Raw genomic sequence first — 20,814 nt, forward strand, 5'->3', positions numbered from 1 at the left:
GGGCAAATATCGTCGTAAATTAATTCAAAAATAAATTTTTTGGCAAGCAACGATCGTTTGTGATAAAAGTACTTAAACATGATACGGAGCGGAATAATGGAATGTTTTTCTCCTTTCTTCTTTTTCCACCAAAACCGATAGTTTCCTCTTCATCGGTGGCGGATCCAAAGGAAAAGTATCGCAGATTGGATGGCAGTTACTTTTCAAAGTGCCACCAAAACGGCATGACGCCACCATACCTGCCCGCTTACAACGAATTGCGGTGCGAGACAAATTAAATTGATATTCGATGTTGTTTTGGTGGGAGATGTTTTTTTGCGCAACAAGTCACGAGGTTTTTCCCAAAGGAAAAAAAAGAAAAGAAATTATAAAGTATTTTGTTGCAATTGGTATCAATTTATTCCTAGATTTATCATCCTTAGAAGCTATGCCATATTGAAACCCCTCCAGGAGGTATCGTGTAGGTCTCCTAGAGTCATATACATACATTACATGTATGGAAGGAGGGTCGTCTTGGGGGGAAAAATGCTGCAGAAAAAATGGGGCGAGGGTAAGGGGAGTATAGTATAGATATTAATGGTTGGTTTGTAAATGTTCCCAGAATTTAAGAGTAATTCGGATTTCTTCGGTGATTGCTTAGTGAATTTTGGCGTGGTATCCATTGCTGAGGGCATTTCCGTTAATTTCTCGCTTGGGAGTTCGTCTCTTGACCTCCGCAACGTATGCCTTGATGTAGAAGTTCCCAAAGAGAATAATGAAGGACGTCATGTAGATCACGAGGGCGTAGTGCATCCAAAGGGGGAAGTCACATCCTGTTCTGATTCCATTGATCCCCATCACGAGAGCCGTGGTGAATTGAATCTGGTGTACATGGGAGCGATAAAAGAGATGCAATCAGTGAGCCAATAAGCTAAAAAAAGCAGAAAACACTCACCAATTGCAAGATCGTGAGATATTTCTTCCACCACAGATATTTGGTCACCGCCGGTCCCATGGCAGATAGCCCGTAGTACGAATACATGAGTACATGTATGAAGGAGTTAACCATCGCCGGAAGAAAGGCTGTGGGAGTGTGTGTGCATTAGATAAGGCGCATTGGAAATTGAATGGAAATTCCCAGGGGGGTCTGACTGAGTTAGTTACTCACTAGAGCCACTTGGCACCCACTTGACTCCAATCCACCAGAGGGTGAACATCGTACTATGGTGGTAGACGTGCAGAAAAGTCAGCTGGTTGTTCTTCTTGCGCAAGATGAAGAAGAAAGTGTCACAGAATTCCAAAAGTTTCGAAAAGTAGTACCACCATACGGCTTTGGCGATCTGAAGAAAAGTCAAAACATTAATTGTCTTGAAAAGTCTTAATAGGAAAAAAAATGATTCAAGGTCTGGATCGAACTTGAGATGTTCACTTAAGAGTTTTGGGATCTTATCTATTAAATTGATTAATCTTCTAGATATAAAATTTTAAATGGTTTCTAAGTTTTAGCACGTTTCAATAATTAATTCATCTTAAAAAAAAAAGTATAGTTTTAGTATAATTCGTTAAATAAACGAGTGTTTATTACAAAGTCATGGCTAAATTATGTAATTTTGCGTGCCAAGAAACGGCATTCAGTGAAAGAAAAAATAAAAGAAGGAACCGCAAGTAAAGGTCATAAAAGTCAGCAAAAAAAAAACATATTTGTCTTATAAATTAAAATGATGATAACAAAGAAAGTAAACATAGATCATTTGCCAACAATTACCTCCGCTGCTTCTTACTTTTTAAATCAGCAAGAATTTTGAATTTATATTAACCCGGATATATGTTCAGAAACTATATGAAAACGTTGAAAAAGATCTTTAAAACTTACCTGGATTTCGTCAGGATTCTGATTCGCTCGACAAGGTTGGCAGACGTAGCTATACTTGAGTCGTGTTGCGGCTGTGAAGAGTTGGACACAGATGTAACCATTGAGGAAGGCCATGGCTAAGTTGTAGGGTACCATGAGGCCTGTTAGTTTGTACGGTGATCGACTTTGCGGTGCAAATGAAACGATAAGTTTGCAAACAAAAAATTAGATTTTTTTTTTAATTTTTGAGTTTTAACTGAAATTCTTTAAAAAATATTTTTTTCTGTGGTTTTTAATGAAGAAAAACTCACTTCTTCATCAATCTGGGGCCAGCCCAAACAATCAGCAAGTACATGAGTGTGTAGACAAGTGTTGGAAGTGGAGAGTCCACCAGGAGCCATCCTTTGGTCCTGATGTCGGACAGCGTAAGTGTCCAGAGGTAGTAATCGTAAATATCACTAACCAACGTCTGAGTTTGATTAATAAGCATTGCCATTGTGTCCCTTTAATCGCACACCAATGAAGCACTTTCACTATATAATACCAAAGATCCCGTATCCGTTGGATCTACAGCTGAACACAGAATGGAGCTTCTTCTCAGTTTATTGTCTTCACGTCCTTCTCATGCACACCTTCTGATGTGTTTAACAGAGAATTTTTTTTTATAAAAAATCCGTGACCCTGTCCAAGTGGCACAAATTCTCAAGCAAAAGTGCAAAGTGAGAAGGAGAAGATCGCACACAGCAAAAAGTGCAGTAATCACCAAGTTATGTTGTTTTTTGCCTTCTTCACAACATACAATTGAAGTTAAAAAAAAAACGTTAATGGACTAAACAAAATACGCGGGAAAAGAGCGAAAGACCGCCAGACTGCAATGCTTGGGCGCAAGTGAGGTAATGAGGAAGGCATGGCTATGCTAAGATCGCAGTACATGGATTTCTTGTGGATTCCCCACCGTAATACCTCGCAAGATATTTTGCTACCAAAAAAAAAACACAAATTAGCCGTTGTTGTTTGTCAATGGCAAGGGGAAAGTGCTGAACTTGCAGCTCCCTCCACTCAGTCAGTGTGCCACACCGTGGGGCGATCAAGATCAACGTGATTAATGCCGAAAATTGCAGCCTTTGAGCATCGCCTGCATCTTCATCTCAACAACATCCGTACGATGCCAGCAATGCAGTAAATTGTGGTTGAAATTCGCGCGAATGAGGTGAAATCAAACGAGAAAAAAAGGCGTATGGCCCATCGATGGGCAAATATAAATAAATTGCAGGGAACCAGTTCGCAAGATCAGCCCAAATTTCATTGTGAAGCATGAGAGAGATGTCTTTATGATTTCACTTTTTCCCATCACCCTCATTTTCTCACTAAAATTTCCCCAAGAACAGGGTGTGGCATATTATTTTATGCCTTCGAAGTTTTATTATAAACATAAATAATTTTAATTACATTTAATTAATTATAAGTTGCTACGTAACGTGAAATTAATTTTAAATTGATTAAATGACAGTAATATTGGGTAATATTTGTTGTAGTAGTGGGCTTGTGTAGACACAGAACGTGGGGGCATTTAGAAAGATAGAATTGTATCAATTTCGTTATCCAAATAGATCGTTGTGTTTGCTCTCTCTTTTCTAAAAAAAATAACTAAAACACCTTATTTTACTTTTTCCATCTATTAAATTTTGCATCAAGTTTAAATCACACGAAAATATATTTATAATAGACCACCTCGTTACATCTTAATTCAAAGCACCTAAACTTACATTTAGCGCCTCATTTAGCCCACCCACGTTACATTATGTGCCTAATGATCATTCTCTCCGAAGAACTTTGTAAGAGAAATGTGTCAAAGAGACAAAGAGTCTGGTGGAAATAATTCTTTTTGCGCATTTTTGAGAATTTTAAACAAATGTGGGTGATTGCATGGGAAATGAGGTGTGCACACCAATCATTTCCTTCCTCGAGGAATTTTCCTAATTTCAAACAACTCGCTGATTTCACTTTCCTAATCTAATGGGATATTTTATATTGTTCTTTTGCAGGAGCGAAAAGCGGAACATTTGGTAGTGACCTGAAGGTAAGGTGAAGATTTTATATCTCTCAGCACCTTTCACCCTCTAAATTGACATATTCATTCATCTCTTTGTTTAATTACTGACTAGAAGGTCAATGCGATTACTGCAGAAAGGCGCGAACGCGGCTTTGTGGCAAAAAAAGACCACAATTAATTGATCATTTTGCACTGCAATTGCAAACAATCTGAATGGTCATAAAAGCGCTAGACTTTTCCCATTGATTTAATGACCAAAAGTAAATGAAGTTGGTGGTGCTTCTATATAGAGACTTAATTTCTCTTGCATTTGGCAAATCATCACTGCGGCACATCCGCAAATGATCGCCATTCCTGCATTTTCATTTTCTTCCGTGAAATTGGTAAAGTGAAAAGGGAAGCTATGATGTGTTTACATACAAGACCATGACTTATACGAAGGTAATAATATAAAAGTCGAGATAAATCAACCAAAATGAAACATTCAAGACGCAAAGTCTCGTCAGAGAAAAGAATCTTGCAAAGAGACAATTAATTGCATATTTGCTTGTACAATGAGAGGAAAGTTAAACACAAGCAGTTTCACTCTGTCATGCTTGAAATTCTTTTGGTTTTTCTTCATTTTTTTTGTCTGGCTTTTTTGGGAAGTGCAAATATTAGTATAAGAACGATTGCTTACAGATTGAGGAAGTTCAGGTGATGGGAGATATTATTGATCTTTTGATATATTTTTCAATTTTAAAAATTAAAATTTCTTTTAACATCTTTACCACATTATGCTGTACTTTACTAAAGATAAAAAAATTAAAAATAATGGTGAGCGTTTTTAGAGTTTCGCACTTTACTTAATTCCACTTGTTAAATCCTTGTGAGTAATTTACACGAGAAAAATAAATTTATTTTCATTTTCTCTGGAGCCTGTGTGTCTCGAACTTATAACTTCAAAAGGAGGACAATAAAATTGATCAATAAATAAGCGTAGCATCTATAAATAAGTATTGTGATAATGCCGGCTAATGGGAAGTTACAGAGCAAATTATGTCGCTGTGTGCGCCCCCACTATACGCCCACACCTATACTCGGTGAAAAAGGAAGAAAAGGAAACCAGGAAAAATATAAAATGATTTATAGGGATTTCCGCCCTGAAAAAATGCATCCGTTTTATATTCGGCAAGGGCGTGCGAGAGTTTTCACTTTTCCAGACATTGCCAGACGGAAAAAGTGCTCCAGCACCCCAATCCTCTCTCCCATTCACTCTCACACAGTTCACAACCTCCGCGACCTCTGCAAAGCTTTTCTTTCCGGGCAAAAGTGGCGCTTTCACTCTCAATCACACCACATCCAAAGGATTTTCCATCAGCCTTTCTTAATTTTCGTCTTCTGCCTTTTGCTATATTTGCACCAAGCCAAAGAGAAGATATCCAAGGACTTCCTTTTTGCACAGAATGGAGATAGAAAAAAAAAACTTCACTTCCGCGAGGTGTGTTCGCAAAGAGAAATTGCTTGGGCACGTCGGGCGGTGAAACTGAAAGGACTCAACTCAGGGGAGCGTAGCCCGTCTCGTCCTGGCCATGTGATCAATACAGGCTGCGCATGTCCGTTCACTACGTCATCAAATTTCGTTTTCATTCACTCTTATACCGTCTGGACATCGCTGTCGCTTTTCCTCATTTTTCTTCCAAAATAAATCTAACTAATGCACAAGAAATCCACACTACAGGAAACTCTCCATAATTTCCACAGATTTTCCCACAGTTTCAAGGAAACATTTGAAAATTCATTTAAAAAAAATTAAATCTCACCAAACTCACTTATTTTAACTTTCTTTTACGATTCTATAGGTATTATCTCCATTTAGCGTTATGCAGTAACTTATCTAATGAAGGAGATTTAGTGTTTGAGAAGTCTTTTATAATGTTCTCTTTTTTTTGCAATTCTATGAATTAAATTTTATTCTTTTTATTGACAATCTTGTAGTCCGGTTCCATTTATGTCCTTTTTATTTAATTGTTGACATGTTGTCTTACAGAAAAAAGAAATGCATTTTTTAATCCTATGGACCGTGTAATAGGTAATTAAATAAAAGTTTTTTGCTTCTAAAAAAATATCTTTAAAAAGAAACGAATTTTCTTTGAGTTAGGATAATTTGTTCTTAATATCTTGATTTTTAAGAAGATTAAGAAATTCTTCTTTTATATTTTTTTGGTAAAAAATTTTATTGAAAAGAACAAAAAACCTTTTATACTTTTGTAGAAATCCCACTCATATGAAATGTTTGGAGAGTTTCATGAACTTCTTGTGCACGGCGTAGTGTGTCTTGGTTAAATACCTTCCACAGAGCGTATTTTTCGCGCCAAAAAATCATCAAACTTCCAAAAATATAGCGCAGAAATTAACTTTACCACTTTAAAGGCAATTTAGTCACACACCGTGGAATAATTTGGGGAAGTGACTAATAAAATTTGCCATTTAATTGGGGAATCGCATGTTTAGCATAATATCCTGAGGAAATGTGAAGTTCAAAGAAGGGGCGGAAAATCCCGCTTGTGTGTGGGTGGGAGAGTGATCGTGGAAAAATGCAATCACCCTGAGAGAGAGAGCAAGAGAGTGGCGGCATTTGGAGCTTTGCAGTGGCTGTGACGCCTGCAAGTGAACGGCGGTTTTCCCACTTTTCGCGATACATTTTCCTTTTAGTTTGCCGTTGACCGCGATTCGCGACACCAGCAACCCACAAGAGTGGCACTGTTTGTGGCAGAGAGATAGGAGAGACTGAAATACCCTCCTCCATTCCTTTGTGATTTTTTAATTTATTTAAATCTTCCTTTTTGATTTTTCCCTTTCCTTCCTTTTTCTTCCCAAAAAATATCTGTGGAACTCTCCCAACTCCCGCAATTTGTTGATTTCTTCACAATTTAAAGTTCTTTTTGTACATAATTCTCTCTGTGGAGTGCAGTGCATTTGGATATAAAATTCCTTTCTGATTTTTCCGAGATATTCTGGATTAACCAGGATATTTGCTTTACTGGATTACTGAACAAGTGACATCACAGTGAGAGGAAATTATTGGGGAATTTCAGTGTTGTGTTCAAAATCGATCGCGGAGAATTCTTCCCGCGAAGAAGTGCCCCTGTGCCAGCGGGAAAGAAGGCCAATCAGTGCGGAAAAGTGGAAATGAGTGCACTATGAGCATATGGATTTGCAGTGTGGTGGCACTAAAAAGGAATGACCCCAACTTTGCATAAAATAGGGGTGTAGTTTGTACAAAAAAAAAAAGAATTAGCTGGACATGTCAGCCAGTTCACCAGAAGCCAATCTCTAATTATTCTCCGTGTATATTAAATGTGTGTGTTAATTGCGTGTTTGTGTCACTGGAGTGCCATAACTTTTCCAAATAATTTAACGTCACATTAATGCGATACATGGAGAAATTTTCCAAGTGAAACTACAAAATATACAATATAGGATTTCGCAATATATTAACTTCCTACAAGCATTGCTACGTAGAAGAACTCGGGCTGCAACAAGGAGTGATGGTCATCTCTGTGAAAATTCATATTTCTTTGGGCAGTAATTTCTCGTGAGAACACAACCACCCCATCACCTCCTCGGAAAAAAGGGTGGAATGGTTTGTGTGTGAAGAGGGTTTTGTGAGGGAGAGAAAGTCGTATAAAAGTGTGAGAAAGGGGCTTCTTTGCGCGCGCTGTGCATTCCATGTGACTGTGAATCGATCCAATTGCTCTGATATTTGCATGCATCCCCCTGCCGGCCGACTGACGATGACCAGCACACCACTCTCTTCCCACACCGCAGAGCATCAATAATGCCCGCTGCCCTGGGTCGACGTTTTGTGGAAATCGCCATGATTTTCATTTGGTCAGTTTCCTAAATCATATTTCAACCTCCCTTAAAAATTAAAAATTAACCAAACAACCCTTCTTCGTGATGAAATATATTAGGTACCAAAAAGGGTACAAAGAAACCTATCACACCCCCATGTAACATCCACCTCAAGGTTGTGATTTGCGCTGGGGGATTTTTAGGGGCTGAAGAGTATGCTTTCACTTCCAGCGACGTTCTGATTGATTTAAAATATTTCTGAATCTTTTCTCAATTTAATGAAGATTTTTCTTACTCAAATTAAGTTGGTGGATAAGTCTAAATTTAAATCTCTATATTCTGATTTTAATTAATCGAAGTATCTAATTGCTCGTCAGACAAAACTAAATGACAATAAAATAGATAAAAGAAAGAGATGATTTTTTCTACAGAATCCAAGCTATTATTCCTAATTCATTTCTTAATTAAGACAGCCGCCTTTTAATCATTCAGCGCAAATCTCAATCTTGTAGGGTTCTCCTGGTGCGTGGGAAGACGTGAAAATCGGCGCCTCGCAGGAGCTCATTTGCATGATAATGGTTTTATACTCACCACAAACACACGGTGGATTGTTTTTTGGCTGGCTACGAAGTTTGAGGTTTTGCTCCCAAATCAAAATTTTAATTTAATCACACACCCTCTTGCCGTTGGAAGATCGATGAACAATTTTGCTGATGGAACTATTGATTGTGCCCACCCCTTTCATAAATTCTGTGCATAACACATATACTTTCCCTTTATACCTGCCTTTTTTCGTGTCCCCCACACCATGGATCTCTTTGGATAATTAAACATAAATTTAAATGAATGTATTTATGCATACCTACGTACATTTGCCAAGTTTCCCTCGAAAGCTCTTTGTGATATGGGAAAGTGGTGAGAGTGGAGGGTGTATAGCACGTGGGAATTGAATTTGCACACACTGTTTTTGTGGCAAAGTCTCTTTCTCTCTAAAAGTCACCCGGCGCCTCCATTTATCTCTGTGAGAAAAACAATTTTCAGTGCTAAATTGACAAATTTATAATGCATTTTGTGAATTACTAATTGCACAAAAATATGCTCTTACGTTTAGTCCTTCACTTCCTGCAAGTCCTTTGCAAACAAAAATAGAATTAAAGTTTAAAAGGATCAAGAAAGTTTTATTTGTGAATTTTAACGTCGTTTTGCATTTATCCAACCGTTGAAAGATTTTCTTCTTATTTTTCTCAAGCGGAAAAACTTTTGATTTTTTTTTCTCCAACCTACCACCCTTTGGCGAAACTTTGCAATGAACTTCCCAACGAGAAAAAATTGCAATTCCCCCACATCATCAATCATTATTTAAGGTCAAATTTGTGCTGTTTTTTTTTCGTCATCTAACCAAAGCATTTGCAGCGAAATTTATTGCAATAAATCACGCAAAATGCTACATTTTATACATTTTTTAATTAACTCCCCCGCATTGTATAAAATTTTGCATTAATCCACCAACCACTTTACGCACTTTTTTGATGTGATCACCCGCAAAAAAAAAAATACCGCGATGAAATGTCGATTTGCGGGCATTGGGGAAAATAATTATTTTACACACAATATTGGTTTGGAAATTCAATTATGCATGGGTGCATATAAGGGGTGGTAATGTGTGTGGGTGGGTGGTGGAAAGAGGCCGCTATGGCTCTACTTATTTACGGCTTTCCCGCCTCTTTATCTGATTCTGAAGATGGGAGCCAGGTGATTTGTGGTGCCGTGTAATTGCCGAAGAATCCTCTTTCACGACTCAATAACTCTTCGCTCCACCCACACCCACGAATAGCCACACAAATTGTAAATTCAATGTCATGGCAAATTGCAGCATTGACTTTGCATCTGATAAGTGGATAGATTGTACATATATATTTTCGATTCATTGTTTTTCCCTTCCTTCGCACGAACTTACTCATGTAGGAAAAATCACGAAAAACATCCCCTATAGTTGGGGGGTCAGTTAATGGTGGAAAAGGCGGTATATCGATGGAAAAATTTTACAATTTATTCCATTTTTTGCGCACAATTACCACATACTATATACCAATGGGATTTACCACAGAGGGGGTGGGTAAATATTAATCAAATTCATGCATGCAATGAGAGGAGCTTTTTTCCCGGCATTACATATATCCATTTTCAGTGGAAGAAAGGAAGTGAAATGAGGCAAAAAAAATAGTTGTGGGAAACCTTTGCGTTTTTCCACACTCATTTCCTTCCATATATGCCGTTTGAGGTGAAAATTTTGTGGAAAAGTTCATCGGAGGTTAAAAGTTTGGTTTCTTGCGGTCTTGCGGTTTTATCAGTTGAAATTCACATTTCTTGAGGTGCGAGATCTTTTCAAAGGACACGGCTATTGTAACGAATTCAGCAAAATATTGTTCTTTTAGTAAATTTAATATAACGTTATTGCTCTTATAATTCAAGTTTATTAAACTTTGTGATTGATGAGCTGAATTTATTTGAAATTTTCTGCATTAGCATTCCCAAATATATATCATTCATTCACCAAAAATTTAAAGAGTTTTTGACGGGTAATACGAATGTAAAAGCACCCATTGCTCAGCACGATTTATAAAATTCTCATCAAAATTTTGATAGCTGCATTGTTGAACGTCAAATGCATAAATAAATTTTGGAAATCCTTTTCTGTTAATCAAACAACTACAAACAATAAAATTGACTAGAAGACGAGGAATTTGATGGTAAATTGGACACAATCGCACAGCAATGAAATAATGCCTGGGCAAAAGACCAACCCTTTTTTGCAATAAAATTCCTCCTGACACGGCACATATGCGATGGCACGAGCTTTGCCTTACCCACCCCGACCTTCTTTCCATATTGTACCTTCTCCCCTTTTGGTGGCCTGTGAGCATAAGTAGCACTTCTAAAAATAGTTTCGCTCTCAGCTAGAATGGTGCTAAAATTAAAATATATTTTCTAAATTCACGTGATTGCGAATAATTATTTATATTTTCCTCCTCAATTCTTCCAACACTCCCCAAAAGCGTCTTGAAAGTCCAACAGAATACGCCGTATACCTATAAAGTCCAGGGTGGGGTGGGAGGACGTCATTTTTGGCGGGAAAACCTCCTCGCCCCGAGGGTTGTCACGAAAGGCAATTTGAACTTTTACTAGTATTATATCTCATTTGCATTTTTTTCCAATTAAAGTCCAATTTTCCACCACACAACCAATTTATCTGTCTTTCTCATGACCACGGCATTTACACACAAATTTATATTTCACCTCTTTTTTCTGTAGAGCCCCATGTTTACTTTTTGGCATGCTTTCTCGGTTGCAAAAATGCAGAATCTTCGCGCGACAAATGGGGGCGCAATAGGGGTTGTTGGTTTATGATTTGTATGTCATTTTGCTGTTTTTTTTTGTACTTCTCCCCCACATACCATGAGAGCTGTGTGAGAAATGCGAAAAAGAGGAATTTGATTGGTGAGATGACAGAGTGGAAGCTAATTTATGGCATACAGCGTCATTCATTTCAGATGATAATAATAAAAAAAGGGAAGCTCCATTTCCGCCAATATCATTCGTCCGTTTTCATATTAGAGTTGACGAGAACGAAATGGCATTGCGTTGAAGCAGTATTTTTGCTTAAACCATTGAGTTCTGATGAAGACCTGTTGCGAATCGAAATGTCAGAGCAACCTTATTAAAGTTTTCTTTCATTATAATTTATCAGTGTAAGAACTTTCAAGAAGATCTCTCGCATTATAAGTTAATTTTGAAACTGTTGGAAAAACGTTTTTTTTTTTAATATCTAGAGAAGGAAATCTCCTCACACTCTTTGAATTTATTAATCCGTTTTCAACCGATTAAAGGCAATATAATAAAAAAAATCAGAATGAGTCATTTCTCAGTCCACAACCCTCCTCTTATACTCGTGAGTTTTGATTACGACTGTTTTGTTATCCAATGGTCCATTCAATGCTCCATCCAATAACCCCATAGAATGCATTGGTCATCGTCCATGCCACAAGTCTCGGCATAATAACAGTTATTGTGAAAATTCCATCTCCAATTGATAGGAAAAAGGGCTTCATTTTCCACTTGACTGCCGTCTTCTTTGTAGTTAAGGAGAATCCTCAGTACATGTGGAGAGCATTTCGAAGTTCACAAGAAATATATTTCAAAAGTAAAAGGCAGTTGTGATGAAATAAAGCTGATAAAGAAATATAAGTTAAATGTGAATTTTAACTGTCAGCCATTCCTGACCCATTTGCCTTCCCTAAATTCTTTAATTCTTAAACAATTTTTAGTTTAATAAACATTTGTATCATACAACCTCCTGATGAAGCTAGTATTAATAATCGAAACTTCAAAAAAAAAAAACTATAAATTAAAAAAAAATCGAAAAACTACACCGTAAAATAAAATCTAAAAAATGAACTTTCGAAGCTGTCGAGGCGTCGACGGACTCCCAGAGGGAAAATTTCCCTGCAATAAAATAAAAGAATGGTTGAATGGTGAAAGTTCTCTTGTAGCACGCCACATAAAAAAGAACTTTATTGTCCGGTACAGAAATAAACTCATTAAAAATTGAATGATTTTGATTGTAACGACGCTGTGAATTGCCAACCATATAACTCATGGGGCTTTTTTCTTCATTTAATGCATTTTTCAGCCTCTGGAACGATGTGGTCGCCAAGAAGAATATAACAATCCGACCGAGATTTCTGCTGCCGGAAAACTATGTGAAAGGTAAGAAGGTAATTTTCCACCCCCTCACTCTTCTTGACATAATGTTGTTCTCGATGTTTGTTTGCCAAAGAGAAAATATTGTGTAGCGAGGTACACATAAAAGCAGCACGATGGCACCCTATACGCTGGTAGCCTGTGGCGGGATTAGTCGAGGAGTTCATAGACCATTGCATAAATCGCCAATTAAATAATTGGGTTATAAAATATTCCCATTTTCTCACCCACCCCCTCCCCCATCCTCTCACCACCCCAGTGGCACGGTGTGTGCATTCCTCGGCGTTTATATGCGGCACACAATACTACCCCGGCGTTTGGCGCTCAAAATAGCAAACGAATTTACAATTTACTGTATAGCGTGTCCGTTTAGCGCAAAACACAGAATTTACCCCCTTTACGTATACACACACACCTCTCGTACAATTCCCTTACCCCTTTCCTTGGGCCCCCTTCTTTGTCCATCAAATTGTGTCAATTTCACATAGAGAACGCCGCATTTAGCACCCTACCGCCCGTCCTGATTAGAGCAACATAAGAGGTTGATGGCCTCGCGGGGGTGCCCACCCTAATTCTGGTACTGCTGTGTTCTTACACAGAGCTCCATACATTCCAGGTGAATTAGTTTCAATTGCTGGCGATTTGGCCGCAATTTGGGAACCATTTCCAATAAAGTTTGGGTAAACATTACGCGGAGGTGACTCAATCCTTGGGAGGGTGGCACACACGAAAAGGGGTGGCTCCTTTGCGGATTCCTCGAAAGTTCTGCATTCACCTTAACGATCGATTTGAAATATATTGTTAAAATGCGTATTTGATGAAAATTTATTTTATTTTATTTTAATTGTCTCATGTCATGATTTATGTAAAACAAATAATTTTAAAATTCAGTGAAATGTTCAAAAACTACCCCAATATCTCATTGGAAAGAAATCACAATGAATATATTTTTTGTAAATTAAAAAGCTAAAAAAATAATTTCTAAACATCGAGGATTTGTATCAAAATGTTCGTGTGACTAAAATAAACTTTCATGAGTTCTTAAAAGTTTTGTATGGAATAAACTTTAAATGCCATGGAGAAATGCAGAAAACAAACTCATAATTAAAAGCACTTTGGAAGTGAAAAGTTGGGGAGCGTCTCTAAATAATTCATTACCACTTGAAAATACAAAACTCCTTAAAAATTGCATGTTTCTTTTCTAAACTCTCCATGTTCATTTCTTCGCGAAGAAGGAACTTCTCGATGAGGATTTCCTTTTGCAAATATTTGCAAATCCACCACAACGAGAGAAATTGCAAATTCATGAAGACTGAGTCATCTTCTTCCTTTTCCTCTTTTTTTGGAAATTTTCCACACACATATCAATTGGCGAGAAAAAAATGACATTGAGGGCCAATTAGGCGTGAGGGATATGCTTCAAAAAAATTCTTCTCTGCTCAGTTGGAATCTTCTTATCTCGCATGTGAGATAAATTGAGCGGGGTAGGCTCAATTGGCGCCAAGAAAAGGCAAATTGGCGGGCATAAAGTGATTTCGGCACGAAATATCCGGCCAAATGTGTGGTGTATGTTATATAGTTTGTAGCTTTTGCTAGCAAATTTTATCTCGTGGCGACACTCACGCCTTTCCCAACCATTTCGCGCGCGCCTCTGCCCCACTTTGCCCCTCACAATTTGCTGCATAAGACGCCTTCCGGAAATTAACATCGCGAACTTGAATTTTTTGGCACTATGAAGGTCACTGTCGCGTGGCTCGACTCAATTGAGCATGTGGGTGGCCAATTCACCCGGAGTTGGTCACACGCGGGGTGCTCTCGCGACTCTTCCTCGCCATCAACTCTATTGATTTTCAGTTTTATGTCGCTTTTTTCGCCTCGTCAACTCGGAATTTCTTAATCAAAGAGGAAAAGTGTTGCTCTTTATATCTTACGTGGAGCATGAGGCGATCCCACCCCCCTCTATATGGGCAGCTCTGACTTGCAAGCTAGAGGAAATTTGAGACATAATGACAGATAAAGTTTCCTATTTTATTGGTTTAATTTTATTGGATAAATTTTAATGTTTGGAACTCCTTTAGTTTGTTCTCTATGCAATTTATCTGATTTTTTGAATTTGAAATAGCAATTATAATAACTTCAAAATTAACTAAAAATCATTTATGAGTTAACTTTGTAGAATAAAAACTCCAAGAATGTACCCATTTCTGCTACTTTTATAGCTAATGCACAGAAATTTAATCACATTTCCTACTTTATGACTCTTGTAAGTATAGTCATAATTCTATTCTGTGAATTTGTCACTTTGGAGTGAAGAATTTCGTAACAATGTACTTTCCATGGAATTAAGCAGGATTATTTTAAACAATATTTATTCTTGATTAACATAATCGAGATTAAATAAATCTCACAATTTTTGTCACCTATAAGTCAGAAATTTTAACTTTCTTGATATTCCTGAGAATTCTTTTGCAAGGAAAGTCCTTGTAATAAAATTCTATGCAAGGTGTCTTCAAGAATAGGCTGAAGAAGCAAAATTACATAGTAAAAGTGGCAAAGACAAATGACATGGAATTTTTTAAGCAATAATTTTGTAGTAAAACCTTCTCTTGGGCAAACAAATATAGAAAATAAAATCCTCCATTCACAAGGATAATTTTATTCTACGTTTAAGGACGACCTCTAATTCCTCATGAATTTCAATTTGTTCCTTGCAGAAGTCCGTCCACCGTCACGAAAAAATACTCCAGTCGTTGTTGAATTTAGCATCTTTGTCGTTGACATCAACTCCATCAATGTGGAGGACATGGATTTTCGGTGAGTTCCTCCCCAAAAAAAGAGGAAATTCTTTTCCATGAAAAATTTAAAATTTAAAAAATAAAAGCACCAAATGGACATTCAAGGATTTCCCACGAAACTGTGTGTGCGCACGGAAGATTTTTAGAAGGGAAATGGTAAGGTCTGCTGAGAAAATTGCCGGGCAATTACAATACTCGCGCGATGGTGAATTTTTAATGCGTTGAACCCACCACCCCCACATCCAATTTTAGATTGTAAAACAAGGGTATATCTCCTTGACAGAGCCCGAGGCGCGCGTATTGATTGAGGCGTCTCGCAGTTTCAATGTTTAAGCAAATTAATTATTCAACCATTGCACAATCGATGGCCGTCTGGCGGCCAATCGAGCTGTGATTGATTGCAGCCAACAACTGATCCTGGCCAATTTTCTCTCTCTCTCTCTCTCTCTCTTTCTCTCTTTTCACCTCCTCGTGCACATACAGGGTGGATATGTTTGTGCACCAGAAGTGGCTGGAGTCGCGCCTCAAACTTCACGATGACATCTTCGAGGAGGGCGACGACTACGTGACCCTCCCGCCTGAGTTCTTCGACAATCTCTGGCAACCAGATCCCTATTTTCTCAATTCCAAAGTCGCAGGTGAGGACGAAACCTTTAAGTCTTGTCGAATGCCTTTTAGAAATTCAAAAGAAAACCCCCACTTTTGCCAAATCATCCCCACAAAGTTAATGGAATATTTTATAAGGCAATTAGCAGGTCAAGTTACTTCGTTGTTAGTTAAATCATTGATTGAATCACATCAATATTGGCTAATATGCTTTCTTTTTTTTTAATCTACGCTGAAAGAAAAAAGTATAATGCTGTCTTTTCTGCAGTGCGCTGATTCAGCAAAATACTATCAAATGGGGTGAATAGGAGTTCATTAAAAGCTTTGTAAAATAAATTCAAATATTACTTGCCCTTGTTTAAATATTTAATGTTTAATACTGACCTATCACCCCATTTTACGGTTTATAAAAGCAGTAGAAGCAAATGAGCTTCATTTTTTTTAGCTGTTTTTAATTCCTCTGTCGTAGAAATTCTACATTCTTTCAGTGTAATTTAGAACTGATGTGTTTGGTGGAATAATAAATCTAGCTGCTTATTTTCTAGCTATTTGTAGAATTTATTCAAATCGGATTGAGTAAAAAATCGATATAAAATTAGATTTTCTTAATCTTAAAAACTGTATTGATTGTATTCCTCATATAAAATGTATCAAAAGACGTTAAACAAAAAGAATTAAAATATTTTGTTGTAATTTAGTTTTATACATTTCGGTTAAGTTATCAAAATCGGACAATTGATTTACGTTAAGTGTTACTTTTCTTTTGTGTAGAAATTCAATCACTTTGCACAAACTATCGTAAGTAGAACGCCTAGCCACGTCTAAACCTTAATCCGATTTTGATAAATTTCATGTCGCAGCATCTTTATGCACGTATTTTGCATAATAACTAATTTTTCAAAACCATTTCATCCGATTTTGATAAATCTACAATAAATAGAAATAAAAGAAACTAAGCAAATAAAATCAATTTCAAAATAGAATCAGAGGGAAGTTTGTAAATATACTTCATTGCTGTTCCTTTCCTAGCTTGCGTTTTTGAATCGTTGATCAATTCCAACAAATTATGTCGTAAGTGAAAAGTCCTGCAAAGTGAAACAACTCGTTCGATTTTTAATATTAAAAGGAATGAATTCTCACACAATTAAAATAAATAGATATTAGTTTGCTAGTTGCTAACTTTTAGTCAATTTCTTTGTCATTTTCTTACTGGATAAGTTGATAAAATGACAAAGATCCTGGCTAAAAGAATTTTTCATGCTCACCACCATCACTGAAAATTTGAGAAAAATGTACAGGAATACTCTTTAAAAATGTACTGGTAAGCTGACCAAGCTTACGAGAGCTGTGTTTCTTTCAGTGTACCAATTTTGTGAGAGCAAACTAGAGCGTAAATTAATTTAAATACGCGCAAAGTCGAGAAAAGTTGAAAAGTCATCCCCCAAGTAATCTTTAAAACGCCATATCTCGGGAACGGCTCCATAGATTTTCGAGTTTGAGCTATCGTTGGAAAGGTCTTAACCTCAACTATAACATATTAAAATATGAAGTAAATCGATAATGGCATTTTCGAAATATTCGAGTTCGAAATTTTCGAAAATTTTGATTTTGACTTTAGCGCCTCCCGCGGTCAGTTCTCGAAGTTGCAATGTTCTAGACATTTGTAGGGTTTCACGAAACCTTTCATTTGCGCTTGAGTTGATCAAAAACGGACTTGTAGAACCCGAGATATGACATGCCAACTTTGGAAGGCTATATCTCGAGAACGGAGACATAGATTTTCTTCATTTTTGGCATGGAGCTAGATAATATGGTCAGCTATAACATATCAAAAAATGAAGCAAATCGATAATGGCGTTTTCGAGATATTCATCGAAAACTCATCGAAAATTTTGTTTTTCATTTTTGGCCCCCTAGCGGTCACTTTTGAAACTTCGTATGTTCTAGAGAGTTGTAGGGTTTGTTGAAAGCTTTCATTTGAGCCCGGGTTGATCAAAATCGGTCAAGCCGTTTTCGAGTTATGGTCGATTTTCGATGAAAAATTGTGGCGGCCATATTGACTAAACGGCTTGACCGATTTTCGAAAATGAGGTATCGTTGGAAAGCTCTTGATGGCCCCTACAACATACCAAAATTTCAGCCTTCTAGCTATAATAGGGGCTGAGATATAGCGAAAACAAAATTTTGAGGTTATTCAAAATGGCGGACGGAGGGGTGGGGGGTAAAATTTGACGTCATAATCTTACGTCTTCCAGTCGACTTTTAAACTTTGCCGTTTACCGCAAGTCTCTATCTATTACCGTTCTCTCGTAATTTAGCAAAAGGTTCCGGACGGACGGACGGACGGACGGACGGCCGGCCGGCCGGCCGGCCGGCCGGAAAAAATTTTTTGGCGCATACGTTTTTTGGAATGTGGGGACCCTAATTCGTGCTCATCCCAAGTTTGAGCCCGATCTGACGACTTTCGATTTTGCTCGGTACACAAAAGCTGTGTCTGAAAGAAACACAGCTAAAAAATCTCAAGAGTATTGTTTGAGCTCACTATTAGATTATTTCCTTAACTCATGTCCCGCTTGCAGAGATTGATGAACCAAATTATTGTTGTTGTTGTAAAAAGATTAGAAGGAATCAATGCAATGAGGGAAGAATCGAAAGCATAATAATTGAGGGATTTCTTGTGCTTCACATTTCATTGAGAATCCTCACAAAAAAGCCGTTCTTGATTGATGCACTTTCAATGGTAGATTGAGGAGCGAATCGATAGAAACTAACAAGGCAAAAGCACCCCCATTTTGGCTAATCAGACATCTACCCTCCATACCCGAGGCACCCCCGTGGTCAAGGTCACGATGCGCTTCCCGCGAAAAACCTCCCCCAAAGCCCTTTATTGATTTACTTTTATGTAATTTCTTCTATCTCGCGAAGAAATTGCAACGCTCACGCACAAATTCTCTTCGGTGACGCTGTACCGGAATAAGACGGTACGGTACGCGGCCCGGATGCACGCCATTATTGCCTGCCAGATGGAATTTCAACTGTACCCCATGGACATACAGATTTGCCCCATCTACATCGAGAGCTTCTCCTACAGCAACCAAAAGGTTCGCCTCAAATGGTCCGACCCTGGTGTTACGTTAAATCCCGAATTGAAGTTGCTGCAGTACAATCTGGGGCAGCCATTGGAGCTGGAGGAGAGCGATGGGTACATGCCTGAGAAGGTGGGAAACTTCTCCCGCCTCACAGTTTACTTTCGCTTTGAGCGCCAAATTGGTCATCATCTCATCCAGACATTTGCTCCGTCATCCCTCGTTGTGATGCTCTCGTGGTTCAGCTTCTGGCTCGGCTTGGACGCCATCCCGGGTCGTGTGACACTCCTCGTGACTTGCATGCTGACCCTCGTGACGATGTTCACGGGCCTACGGGCTGATATTCCGCCTGTGGCGTACATCAAAGCGCTAGATCTGTGGATGGCGGGATGCATGATGTTCGTCTTCTCGGCACTTGGGGAATTTGTGGTGGTCAAAGTGCTGGACGTACAGTACCAATATCAAGCCAATCGGATGCCTAAAGTGATTCCCATGGTGAGAAAATTCCTTACAAAGCCTTTAATTTGTTCTTTTTATTAATTTAATTATTTTGCCACAATCCCCAGCGCATCAGTGCAATGGAAAAGGGTCAATGCCAGACAGTGGCCAATTGGGAGGCTGGTCAGGTGAGATCCCGGAAAGCCACGCCAACGGCAACGACGCCGGGACAGGTGAGTGAAAGATTCATTTTTTTCCGTTATGGTTGATTTTGAACTTCTCGCAACGACCTCGAAGTGGAATTATTGACCAACTCGGAGGTTTCATTGCACGGCGAGTTCAAGATCACACACCCTCCCCACCCCTCCTCTTCCCTTCTGCCCCATCAAACCTTCTCGGAAGCGCCGAAAAAAAAAACACTAAAATTTTCAGGGTGGGATTCTCGTGCAGCAAACATCCCTCCAAGGCAATGGAGGCCCACCGAAGCCTACGCGGCGCCAGAGCCTCTTGTCCGTGGCCTGGACGGACACAGACACGGGCGTTGAGAAAATTATGTGGCGCGAAATCGATAAAATGTCCCGTATTGTCTTTCCGGCCCTCTTCTTGGTCTTCGTCATCCTCTACTGGCCGATACTCCTCTTGAAATCATCCTAGACTCTAGTAAGCATTACAAAATATTTAGGCATTAATTTCTTTGTGATAAAAACAACCCAAAATCCTCTATCTCTCTCTCTAAAAGCCTGTGACGCTGCACCCTTATCCACTTTCTCTCCAAAAAACATTTTTTCCCAACAAAAGTAAAAATAATTTGTGGAAGTTTGTAAACATTTGTTCAGCGAAAAATAATAATTAAATATAAAGCTCTTAAAGTGCTTTGAAAATAAAATTCAAAATGTTTCATTACAAACTTTTACAAACTTCAACAAACTATTTTCCCCCAATTTTGGGAAGAGAAAAATTACATTATAACGAAATCAAAAAAAGAAAATGAAATTGCTTTAATCGCGAAAATCTTCATATTTTTCAAGTTTAGCGCGGACAAAGTAACAAAAATATAAGTAAATAAACAACGAGATTGCCTTCAGAATTTATAATAAAAAAATTAAATTTAAAGAAATAGCACTAAATGACACAAACATAAGAGAACTCACGCAAAAGAAAAAAATCAGGGATTGATGGAACAGAATAAAGAATCAATTGAGGGAAATGAAGAGAACTTCCAGAGCGAGCATCCCAAGGAAGGAAGGAAAAAAAATCAAACCAAAAACTCTCATTTTTCGCACTCAAATTTCAAGCGCGCGAAGGAAGTGAAAATCATTTTGGTGTAATGAACATACAATACCCAATAATTATTAATTTGATAAGAGAAGATAAAATATGGTGCTTATGATAATAAATGATTAGTTA

At 38.0% G+C, this 20,814-nt stretch overlaps 2 protein-coding genes across 4 annotated transcripts; one reads left to right on the forward strand and one right to left on the reverse strand.

The window, feature by feature from the left end:
• Positions 1-375: 375 nt before the first annotated feature.
• On the reverse strand, positions 376-5,381 carry LOC129787042 (elongation of very long chain fatty acids protein 4-like). Of its 2 annotated transcripts, XM_055822348.1 has the most exons (6): positions 5,158-5,381; positions 2,143-2,466; positions 1,853-2,015; positions 1,148-1,319; positions 935-1,062; positions 376-861 (listed from the first exon to the last, which is right to left on the reverse strand). In XM_055822348.1, the coding sequence occupies exons 2-6, from the start codon at positions 2,325-2,327 to the stop codon at positions 637-639; spliced, it is 873 nt and encodes a 290-aa protein (XP_055678323.1). In that variant the 5' UTR covers positions 2,328-2,466; positions 5,158-5,381; the 3' UTR covers positions 376-636. The 2 variants fall into 2 exon arrangements, with proteins under 2 accessions (XP_055678323.1, XP_055678316.1); XM_055822341.1 differs by lacking the exon at positions 5,158-5,381 and having other exon boundaries at positions 2,143-3,312.
• On the forward strand, positions 3,874-20,395 carry LOC129787030 (glycine receptor subunit alpha-2). 2 transcript variants are annotated; one of them, XM_055822329.1, is made up of 7 exons: positions 3,874-3,911; positions 12,412-12,488; positions 15,197-15,296; positions 15,761-15,915; positions 18,809-19,464; positions 19,536-19,640; positions 19,840-20,395. In XM_055822329.1, the coding sequence occupies exons 3-7, from the start codon at positions 15,286-15,288 to the stop codon at positions 20,059-20,061; spliced, it is 1,149 nt and encodes a 382-aa protein (XP_055678304.1). In that variant the 5' UTR covers positions 3,874-3,911; positions 12,412-12,488; positions 15,197-15,285; the 3' UTR covers positions 20,062-20,395. The 2 variants fall into 2 exon arrangements, with proteins under 2 accessions (XP_055678304.1, XP_055678295.1); XM_055822320.1 differs by lacking the exon at positions 3,874-3,911 and adding an exon at positions 6,590-7,757.
• The last annotated feature ends 419 nt before the right edge of the window (positions 20,396-20,814 follow it).

This window comes from Lutzomyia longipalpis, chromosome 1 (assembly GCF_024334085.1).
Source record: "Lutzomyia longipalpis isolate SR_M1_2022 chromosome 1, ASM2433408v1".
Classification (NCBI taxonomy): Eukaryota; Metazoa; Arthropoda; class Insecta; order Diptera; family Psychodidae; genus Lutzomyia; species Lutzomyia longipalpis.